The 12188-nt window shown below is 36.3% G+C and overlaps 1 protein-coding gene across 1 annotated transcript in view; it reads left to right on the top strand.

The window, feature by feature from the left end:
• The window catches only part of SREBP (Sterol regulatory element binding protein), a 131916-nt gene that overhangs the window by 37583 nt on the left and 82145 nt on the right, over positions 1-12188 (top strand). The window contains exon 7 of the mRNA XM_067143594.2: positions 2180-2364. Within this exon, the coding sequence (XP_066999695.2) occupies positions 2180-2364 (185 nt within the window). The remainder of the gene's footprint in view (positions 1-2179; positions 2365-12188) is intronic.

Below are 12188 nucleotides of genomic sequence, written 5' to 3'. Positions count from 1 at the left end.
GCTTCATGTATTGCTCTGCTGGTATGTTTCTAGCAAAATCAATTTTTTTTTTTCAATAATAAATTTTTAACAATATTCCGATGTCTTTTCTCACTGCCTTCTATAATTTCTTCCCTTCTTTTACCTGACGAAAGTATCATTCTCTTAACATTCATGTACACGTTGACGATCTATTTCTGGCGTTCTTACGGTATAGTCACCATTTTTGCTCCAGATAAACTTCATTGCAAACAGTGAAATGGCACAACGCTAACACGGAACATTGGCTTTAGTTATACCGTATTTTTTTGCGGCTGCACATTTGTTCAATATTTCTGCTTGTTTAATAACCATTAACTTGAAATTGGCATCATAATATCAATGGGAACCCGTTGAAAATTTGCCGGCAATACCCGTTCCACGTGCCTTTACAATATGACTACCTATCACGGAAATATTGCTGCTGTCTGTAAAATTGTTAATTTTACCAAGTGTCAGGTACTGTAGATGCCTTATAACTCTGCCAGTGAGTAGCCATGGCCTTTCTAAGAATGTTTTGATGCCATTGTGAAGATTTGAGAAATGTTTTTATAGAGGATAATAGAGGGATATTTTTTATCTGCTCAGGAGATTGTCGGTCGCCCGCGCTGCGAGTCTGTCTCCACCTAGTAGAATGTCATTCTCTCTTCACTATTTCCCAAGAGTTAGAGACATTACACAGAAGCACTGTACAACCGGTTGCCATGGCTAGCGATGTAACCTATAGGCCTAATAAAGTCGCAGATATTGAAGGACGAGTTTTAAGGGAGATTGTGTGTGTGTGTGTGTGTGTGTGTGTGTGTGTGTGTGTGTGTGTGTGTGTGTGTGTTTGTGTGAAGCAGTGTGGTTACTATGGTAGCTGCCAGTGGTGTTTTACTGTTAGGTCGCGAATGCGAGACGGCCCTTGTTTTGTCACATGAGATTCCGAGGGGAAAATGTAGTCTTGGATTCGGAGAAATATGGTATGTAGTTAATATGAAGTCTGGCTCCTTGACTGGTTGGCAGTTATACAGGCTCTTAGTGGGTCAGCCCTGTCAATACTGTATTACATACATAAAAACAATGCTACTTTTCATCAGTCCAAGATGTTGTGAGAAATTGACTCATTCTCATCAGCAATGAAAATATTAAATCATCCGTACAAAAAATTAATTCTTGCTCATGGTGCTCTAACAGTAATCGCCACATCGTACATAACAAAACATAAGCAAATTGCAGAAACTGAATGTCGCTGCTTCAGGCCTGCACAGATTCTTTCACGCAGACTACAGTTCGTCATAACTGCCTCGGAACACAGAAATAGCACATTCCTTTTTCTGAAAATTCCAGGTTTCAGAATACGAAGGTTGCAACGACGACGTTTATATTTCAGAACTTGTCCTGAACTGTGCAGTAAACGTTTGAGAAAATGGGATCGTAAAATACACAAGCATTTATTAACAGGATTCAATTTGGAAAAAATTTGGCGTGCATGACTTATGTACTAGCGTAAAGTACTAAAGAAATTACAGCAATATTAAGTACAAGCATGATGGTATAATAAAAATTGATTGGTCTGTATTTAAGAAATTTCTTTCACTTCATTTGTCTTAGCAACAAAGAGGTCAAAGATAAATTCTGCATCTTCACACACTGCTAAGTTATCTTCATGGGTGTCTGGCTGCATGGCTGAGAGATCTGTGTCTTGACCTTTTTGGCCTCGGAGCCCTGTGTTCAATTCCTGGGTTTTTGCAACTTACTCATCACAACACCACTAGAATACATTTCAGTTTCCCACCCTCTTCAGAGTTCTCCATCCAGCTGTACTGGCCACGTAGTAGTAGTATTCTTACACTTGTATTTGAGGGTGGTTATTCTTAATGAAATGTTTTTGAGGTTGTATGCCGGACTTCCAACTTTCCTGGTAATTGATTTATTTGTATATATAATTTCTGTCTCTTGTGTGACGACTTCATCAACATAACTTGGCATTTCCAGTTACGTAGTCATTATACAAAGAACTGGAAACTATTGTTTACAGCTAAGCCTATCTACTAGTTTATGTTCACATCTTTGTATATTATTTTATAATGGCCATACCTGTTTTCCTTCTGCAGATCACTATTTACCTGTGAAGGAAAAAAAGTCATAGGTTCTACAGATGAATCATTGTCTTTTGCAGACTATGAAAATGGTATTTGGCAGTGGGCTAGTTCTTCACTCTTCCTGTGGTTCTTCAATTTGTTTGTACTGGGAATATGTTTGGTGAAAATGTTCGTCTACGGTGATCCAGTAATGCCCACTAAATCCAAAGCTTCAACTGCGTTTTGGAGGCATCGTAAACAGGCAGATTTTGATTTATCAAAGGTAGGACATTGAAGTTTTTTTTTATTTCATAGGCCGTTGGTAAAGGAATTCTTGATTTTCCATGACAGGACAAAATGTTTTCAAATAGTTTATTTTTTTTAAGTTCTGTGTGAAGATTTTTCAAATTATTCAGTCCTGGGTGAAAATTTTATGTAATTATTAATAAATAGGACTTAAAAGTTCATATGAAAAAACTAAATTTATGACAAATATCAAAACTGCTTATCTGAAGTTACCATTGATATGAATAAAATTGCACAAGTAAGGGAATTTAAGTACTTAGGTGAATGGATCACTGAAAATGACAATGAGAATAAATCAGTAGCTTCAAGAATTCAGAAAATGGAAATTGCTTTTCAACACACAAAGAATGCTTATAACAAAAAGTGTTTGTCCGGGAACAGTAAAATTGGTCATTACTTAAGTGATCAAACCTGAAGCTCTTTATGCTTCAGAAATGCTCAATTTACATACTAAAAATGTAAAGGAACAATTAGAGATTAAAGAAAAGAAAATCATGAGAAAAATCAGAAATACAGTAAAACCTAATTAAGATGTTTCTGCAGGGAACAACAAAAATGAATGTGTTAAGCGAGAAAACGTACTACTGAATATACAAATAAAAACTACCCGACGGGTATATGGAAACACTAGATATATTTTCCGACATGAAGGCATTTTATGTCATGTGTCTGCGGGTACAGTGAAAACCGTACCTACCCTTTCTCAAGATGAGAGGAAAGTATTAAAAGGTGTGAAAAACACGAGAGAACAAATATGAAACTCTTTTCTACTGGGACTTATAAAATAACAAGTGCACTGAACGGTGTGAAGAACACCAAACAATTATGAAAACTATGCACGGGGGCCAGTAAAAATATCCAAATATTGCAGATCACACTCTTTCTAAAACAGATGTAAGTAGAAGCCTTTTATTTTGGAGCAGTAGGTTATAAAACATTATATTCTGGTCACATTCTTAGACAATGAATTGGAGGTTATACTCTGCCATGTGCGACTGAGACAATGATTTTGGTCACCATTTTGAAAAATTTTGACCAAGTCGAATCGATTGAGTTGAAACTCGAAGGTGCGAGTTCAACATTCGCGACCTCTGCACGCTTAACGATCCGGTTGCCAGTCCACTTTCTGAAAGATTTTAATGTTTTCTTCATTAGAAAGGAAGTTCACTTTTTCTGTATCCATACCTAGGCTATCATAAGACAAATATGCACCACACTAGTCAGTTTGACACGATTATGTTCCTAATCCAGATATTGGCTACTGTATCACACGAAAAACTTAATTGTACCATTTAACACAAAATAAATTTCATACTTCGAATGGAATACAAGCACAAATAGGCTCACTTTTTTCCGTGATCATGCAACTGTGGCGACGGCTCTTACCCGAGTTGTAAATTACATTTGTTTCACAAGGGATGAGAAATATTTCCAGGGCTAGGAAAAATGTGATCGTACTCGTAGTAGGCGGTAGATTTGATGGGTACCTATGTTTATGTTCCTAATCCAGACGTGTATGTTCAGTCTTCAGCCCTAAGTCTGGTTGGATCCTCAACAGCTCTGCCGTCAGCTGTTATACATGCCCTAGGCATCACTGAAGAGGCGTAGTAGGGAAATGAGGAGTGAGGCAGTTTCCCTTTGCTTTCCTCACCAAGCCAGAAGTTGCTATTACATATAAGTCTGCCAAGCCCACTGAAATGCATGCACCTACCGACCCTATGAGCAACATTTTCATTTCATTTTCATAGCAGGGACTGGCTGTAGAAGGAATGGCATTACTAGCATCGCTCATACCTGTCACTTTCATATTGTCAAAGTTGAGCATAAGACAGAGACAGATCAATGAAAGTAACAAAATTACTCTAGCCTATATCAGAAGACATAGTGCACTGTAAACACTAGGTCCTGCCAGCAAAGGCAACCTAATTCAGATATAGGCTACCATATCACTCAACAAATATTCACTACACTTCACTGTATCACTCAACACAAAATTAATTTCTAACTTCTGAATGAAATGTGAAATACAAGCACAAATAGACTCGCTGTGTTATTCAGCAATCTTGCTGCTCACCAGCAAGCAGAATTCAACATTCCTGAGGCTAATAGCTTGCTCCCCGAACGTGCAACTTACTCTGTGAATTTCAGGAATTTAAGGCCTTTTTCCCGTAATCAAGAAACTGTGGCGATGGATCTTACCCGAGTTGGAATTCACGTTTGTTTCACAAGGGATGACAAATAACATTTTCAGGGCTAGGAAAAATGTGATCATAATAAGTGGTAATAACGATAATTCGTGACTCGATAAGTGGGGTATTTTTATATCGATTTAATATGATGAGAAACGGAACTTCGAATTTGCGATGTGCTAAGCGGGAAAACGTGTTAGTGAGGAACGCACTAACGAGGTTTCATTGTATTCCAGTCTCTTGGAAGTTTGTCTGCCCAAATCTCGTGGATGATGTCTGTTAGGTTTGGGGTAATGTGCTCCATTTTTAATTCTTGGCCCTAAGATTTTTCTCATGATTTTCCTTTCTTTAATTTCTAATTGTTCCTTTCAATTTTCATTATGTAAATTGAGTATTTCAGAACGATAAAGACCTTCAGGTTTGATCACTGTTAAGTAATGATGAATTTTACTGTTACAGCTGTATGTGGTCATATATGAATTTTTAAATAGTTGAATGTTGAATATTATTATTTAATCTCCAAAGTGCTGTGAACCTTATTTTACCATAAGGTATGTTAGGGTTGTAGTTTATACAAAATATACAATTTCTCTGATAAAATTCAATACATAAACAGCAAAATAGACATGAACAGAAATGGAAAGATAAAAGCATGATATGTACAATCCTTAATACTAAGAGTACTAATATTTAAAATACCAGATCATAATATATACAATACATATGAATGGATGAAAACCATAACGGTATAAGTAGCATTTTGGTCATTCAGAGAAAAAGGCATTTAAACATCGTCACCACCCATATAAAGCATGCCATTTGTAGTTATACCACCCATCACTAGAGCGCAGAATATTACCGCTATCACTGGTATCTCTTTGCTGGTGAAAGGATACATCCTCCCAGAGTTACATCCTGCACTTAACTCATTTTAAAAAAAATGTCACTTATACCGTTATGGTTTTCATCCATTCATATGTTAAACAGCTAATAAGCAGACAGTATCAAATTGTGTGTTTAAATACATAATCAACAAATTCTGAAAATTGAAAAGTGCAGCATTTTTTATAAAATATGAAATTTTTTGGTTTTTCAAAAGAGCGACTGCAAGTTAACAAATGCTTCTTAAGTTCAAAACGTGCTCTCTCAAAAGCAGGATAGTTGAACAGAATGTGTTCTACAGTTTGAATGTCTTCAAGTGCAGAAGCACAGTGAGCCATTTTGTGTTGGAATTTTGAATCGCTCGAAGTAAGCATTGAATTTACCATGATCTGATAGCACTTGAGTTAAATGAAAGTTGCACTCTATATATTTACATCCCAGCCTACTATATACATTTGGAAAAAACAGGTCTTTGGTTAGTGAGCCATTTTTGCTTGCTAACCACAGTTCATTCCAACGAGAGAGCATTTCATCCTTTACGGTTCTTTTGACAAAAGAAATTCGGCATTTAGTATAATTCTCTGACAAGTTAGAATTTACAAGCTTCTTTGGCCAATTGGTCAGCTCTTTCGTTCCCTTTTATGGGGGAATGACCTCCCACCCAACCGAAACATATATGGTTATTGTACTTGGATATATTCTCTCTCACATGTACTGCCAAATTGTGTAAGTTATTTTTATCTTTTGTGGAGTTCAGCGCTGCTTGTGAGTCACTGAGTATAGTCACATACATATTTTTGTTTATGCACCACTCGACTGCTTTCACTATTGCAAGCAGCTTGGTTTGAAACACGGAACAGTATTCCTTTAGTTTTATTTTCTCAGAATGAACTTTGTCTTCACCCTCACATACCATGTTCCGCTGCTGGTAATGCGAGAACCGTCTGTGTAAATTGAATGGCTGTGATCTCTGGGTGGTCAAATACAGAGCTCATATAATCTGCTGGATGTCCGGCGGCAGTATGATGTACAGGAAGTTCAAGTTCCACTCCTTCCAAATCCTGTGGATGTATTCTGTTCTTCTTACAGTTGACAGAAGTTGACATGCTGAGTCCTGTGAGATGCAGAGGTTCTATACCAGAAATAAGGGCAACGTCAGTCGATATTGTACGGTAAGCACGTGATGTGCAATACGAAACCTCTTTGAATTTGAGACAATTTCTGTTGTTCCCATTTTTTATGCAGAACATGTTCGAAAGCAGTGACACAATAAAATACCATTGGTTCAACAGCTCCACGATATATAATTTTCAAAATTTCTGAGTTTAGTCCCCAGGTGGGAATGCTACCATTGTCAGGCTCCTGTTGAATATCCGTAAAGATATTTATTTGTGCTAGTGGAGAACTCACTATTTTCCTTTTGAAGTATTCTTTCACAGTTTGGATGCATTTGCAGGATTTGCCTAAGAATTATACCTCCCTCATGACTGACTCAGTCATTATATGCACTTAACCCTTCCCAAGCAGATAGGTTTTTGCTTGTGAGCGTAATTATTTTTTTGTAAAAATATTTTTTTTCTTAACACATATGAAAATGCAAATATGTAAGTACTCTAAGGTTTATTAAGTCATTTATACCTGATTTCAGGAGGTCAGCTTGTAGGTATCCATGTAATCTTGAAAAAATAAATCCTTAACTGCTGGTTTTAGTGCAGAAATGATACAAGTCACAACACAAAGTAGTCTCAATTAAGATAACTAAACAACTGAGCTGTAATTCAATTTCTACCCTACTTCATGATTCACTATGACTACTGCTATAAATATTGAACTGTCAAATATATATATAAAATAAGAGTTTTGTTTGTACATTGCTCAGAAATTAAAAAAGGATGGTATTTCTGTATCGGTCTTGTCCATAGTAACAAGGAAATGCACCTTTTAATTTTCCGTAATTTCTGTCTGTCTCACTGTATGTACACGCATCACGAGAAAACGGCTGAAGAGAATTTAATGAAAATCAGTATGTAAAGTCCGGGAATAGGCCGTTACAATCAAGGCCATAAATAATCTTATTCACGCTGAGAGAAATGGTAATTTAGGGGAAGGCCTAAAATTTAATTCTCAAGTGTTTGTTATTAGTGGTCCTATCTTAATGAAAATTGGTATGTAAAGTCCGGGAATAAGTCGCTATAATCTAGGCTATAAATAATTTTATTAACGCTGAGGGAAATGGTAGTTTCAAGGAAGGCCTAAAATTTAACTCTCAAATATTTGTGTTATTAGTGGTCCTATCGACAAATACAACATGACTAAAGTTATATAGCATTAAATTTCCTATCATTTATGTCTGATACACTTTTACTGTACTGGGTATGATAACAGAGATATTCATGAATTTGGATTTTTGTTGCTAAGTCCATACCAGTGCAGAGTCACGAGAAAATGGATAAACAGAATTTAATGAAAATTGGTATATAATACAAGACAGAACAACTTTCAAAAGATTGATACAAAATTTCAATGGTTTCCAGGAGAAAGAAAAGAGGAAAGGTAATAACATCTGGACACAAGAGAGGAAGAAACAGCTAAGTGAAAGGATGAAGAACCATTGGAAGTCAAGAAAAGAAGGATGAAGATGAATTCATAGGGTTACTTTTCGTGGTCCTTAGATGGCCAAAATCGAAGAAAGAAGAAGAAAATCGGTATATAGTCGGGGAATAAGGAACTACAGTCTACGCTATAAATAATTTTGTAAGACGTCCTAATATCACAGAGTCGAAAGAAAAGTGTGAAAGCCTGCAATACAGAAAGCTCATAACATTGATCAACAATAACGTTACATTGACCATTGTTTGTTGTAATGTGCTTTGTGTCTTTGTTGCTACTAATCTCCGATAGATACGATTACTGCTGTATACAGGGTATTTTTTTCTTAATTTTCTTTACGTTGCACCGACACAGATAGGTCTTATGGCGACGATGGGATAGGAAAGGGCTATGGAGTGGGAAGGAAGTGGCCCTGGCCTTAATTACAGTACAGCCCCAGCATTTGCCTACTGTGAAAATGGGAGACCACGGAAAACCATCTTCAGGGCTGTTGACAGTGGGGTTCGAACCCACTACCTCCCGGATGCAAGCTCACAGCAGCGCGCCCCTAATCGCACGATCAACTCGACCAGTCGACCGAGTATAACACCCTTTCTGAATATTGGCGGGAAGTAGCTGGGGAGTTGGGTAACTTTCTTCCTTATCTGCCATTCCTTGGTTCATAAATTTTACGATACTACTGGTACGTAGTAAACTGGTTCATCATAGCATGTGAACTATTCAATCCCTACTCTGAGGCACTGATTGGAATGAGTAGTGTGCATATTTAATGGAATAATGGCAGAGGAGTGTTGACAGCTGTCTGCGGCCTGCTCATTCCAGCACTGGAACTTTGGGCTGTTAGATCGACACGGTAGTACTGCACAGCAATTATAATAAGTATTTCTATCCATCTATTCAATACAAGTCACCTTTATTGGTGTGTACACTTTCATACAATTAATTCTTCTAAGGGACATGTTTTGCTCTTAAAAAGAGTATCGTCAGCCATTTAAAATGATGTTTGTGAACAGTCGTAAACATATTAAAAAGACAATTGTCAAAATTAAAATTACAGTAGTCTAAAAACCAAATTACATTACATCTAAGAAACATCATTAAAGCATTTCAAAAACGTGATAACGTGAACATTTAAAATTATCACAATTTCCATTCAAAACCTTGTGTCTGAAACTGTTATTGAATCTTCGTCTTAAAAACAGTAGCAAATATTTTTCTATAAAAACAGCACCAAGGTGAACACCAATCTTACGGAAAAATGAAAATTAAAATGGAACTTACGTGACGTGATGTTTCCAGAATGTAAGTTAAAATAGTGCCCACAAGCTAAATTGTGTAAACACAAGTTGATCAGCATTTTCAACTAAAGCCCACATTTGACTCCTGCACGCATTCTATGTCCTGTCTGTTATGTTTTAAGCAATATGGATTATTGTGTTTTCACAATTTACTTTGTGGTCACTCTATTATAACTTAAATTCTGGAAACACCACGTCACACAAGTTGCATTTTAATTTTAGTTTTTCCGTAAGATTGGTGTTCACCTTGGTGCTGTTTTTATAGAAAAACATTTACTACTGTTTTTAAGATGAAGATTCAATAATAGTTTCAGACACAAGGTTTTGAATGGAAATTGTGATAATTTTAAATGTTCATGTTATCACGTTTTTGAAGTGCTTTAATGATGTTCTTTAGATGTAATGTAATTTGGTTTTTAGACTACTGTAATTTTAATTTTGACAATTGCCTTTTTAATATGTTTATGACCGTTCATGAACATCATTTTAAGATTAAAATTAATGGCTGAAGATGCTCTTTATAAGAGCGAAACATGTCCCTTAGAAGAATTAATTGTATGAAAGTGTAAACACCAATAAAGGTGATTTGTATTGAATGGGTAGATAGAAATACTTCTTATAATTGCTGTGAATAACTTCCTTCAGTACGGAACAACCATGAGGATAATGACCTGTAACCGTAGTACTGTTCATTAAGAGGAAATGTGCTGTTTTTCATTTGATCGAGTATTTATGTTAACATTGCTTTTAATCGCTACATTCCTACTGTCGTTTTTGTAACGGCCTAAGTTGACTTCCGTTAGGAAAACCACAAAGACAGTCTTTCTGAGAATCCTGTAGCGAAGCACGGGTACATCAGCTAGTTTATTAATAAATGTGTACAGTAACAATCTAACTAGTATTTATGATACAATTTTATACACGTGATGTTGAGTCTTCCCTGGCAGTTTAGAAACTTTCACTTGCGTGATACATTTCATGTATCAGGGTGTAAGAATGGCTTTGCTGTGCAAATTTTACAATAATAAATAGTCTTTTCTTACATTTTAGGTCTTACAGACAACACAGGAGAGACAACTCTTTTTTCGTCGTCTGTGTCTGCTCTGTCACTTAGGTTATTTTTGCACTCACATCGATTTCACTTTCCTCGCTTTCCCACTCATTATCAGTCATGTCCGGGTATTCATCATCAAATGATAATTGTGACTGTATTTCACTGTCGTTTTGAATATACGGTATTTCTGCGACATAACATCTAGAAAATGCAAACCATGAACTTTCACAATGTCAACAAACGTATATGAAGTACACAGCATGGAAACCGTGGTTTGGAATGAACACCTGCTTTTTTTTTTTTTTTTTTTTTTTTTTTTTTTTAAATTCAGCAGTATTGCAGTCTATAGATGGATCATAACATTTGATACAGCAAGAAATATACAGTGAAACTCGGTTAAGAAGTTCCCGCATAAGTAGTTTTCCCGCCTAAGAAGTGTGATATTCTTGGTCCCTCGATCGGTTGCATTAAAGATATATGCATATTTATCCCGCTTAAAGTGTTCTGTTGTAAATATATTTCCCGGATAAACAGTTCAAATTTTAGAGCCCCTTGAGATAGAAAACGTCCGCTCAAAGCAGCTCATGGTTAGAACCCTCCAGTCCTCGTGCAAGTTGAACCCTGTGTTAGACCGTTTGCGCCTGTCATGGAGCCTCTCTGGGCTTGCCAAGGCCATATGACGTCACGCTGTGACAACACCACCACCAGATGTTCACTCTCACCTTGTGGAATCGAATCGAACCCATCAGTCGTAATTTCCACTTCACTGTTTACATCAAGCAGAATAGAATCGAATGGGATTCTACGTGGGAAACACAAAGCACGCAGTGGAGGCTTTGATAAAACATTAATGCAGTAAGTTGCGTGCCGCGACAGGGTGCAGTCATTAATCGAGGTGGCATCAACATTAATTAAAAACCGAAAAATGTATTTGTCCACAACACAGCAGCTTCTTGTGCATTACCGTACTGTTTATTAGGAATACATGAACGACAACCGTCGGGAATGCCACTTACAAAATTGTTCACAGTAAATACTGTACATCACTAAGTTTTACAATATTTAAAATTCTTCCACCGTTTTGATACTTTTTGCCTTTTGGCAAAAATTTTTATTTGTCAACAGTGCATGTTTCGTTCCTTATTTAGGAACATCATCAGCTGTTATTGTAGCTTAGGTGAATTGCTAAGATTTAAAACACGTTAATTTGCTGGTACGGTACATTGATTCATTTAAAAACTACTAAAAATACCAATTAAATTAAATGATATTAAAAACAATGTAGGGGTTAGTGTGTTAATGATGGGAGAGCGGATGATTACATAGTTGGTAACTCATGGTTAGAACCCTCCAGTCCTCGTGCAAGTTGAACCCTGTGTTAGACCATTTGCCTGTCATGGAGTTGGTAACTATGTAATCATCCGCTCTCACATCATTAACACACTAACCCCTACATTGTTTTTAATATCATTTAATTGGTATTTTTAGTAGTTTTTAAATGAATCAATGTACCGTACCAGCAAATTAACGTGTTTTAAATCTTAGCAATTCACCTAAGCTACAATAACAGCTGAGGATGTTCCTAAATAAGGAACGGAACATGTACTGTTGACAAATAAATTTTTTTTTGCCAAAAGGCAAAAAAAGTATCAAAACGGTGGAAGAATTTTAAATATTGTAAAACTTAGTGATTAAATTTTGATATGGAAAATGAAGTTGATTACTTGCAAATACTGTACATCCAATCCATGTCAATTATCGTATTGAC

This window comes from Anabrus simplex, chromosome 3 (assembly GCF_040414725.1).
Source record: "Anabrus simplex isolate iqAnaSimp1 chromosome 3, ASM4041472v1, whole genome shotgun sequence".
Classification (NCBI taxonomy): Eukaryota; Metazoa; Arthropoda; class Insecta; order Orthoptera; family Tettigoniidae; genus Anabrus; species Anabrus simplex.
Note: the sequence above shows the minus strand (reverse complement) of the source record. Positions and strands in the feature narration are given on the sequence as shown.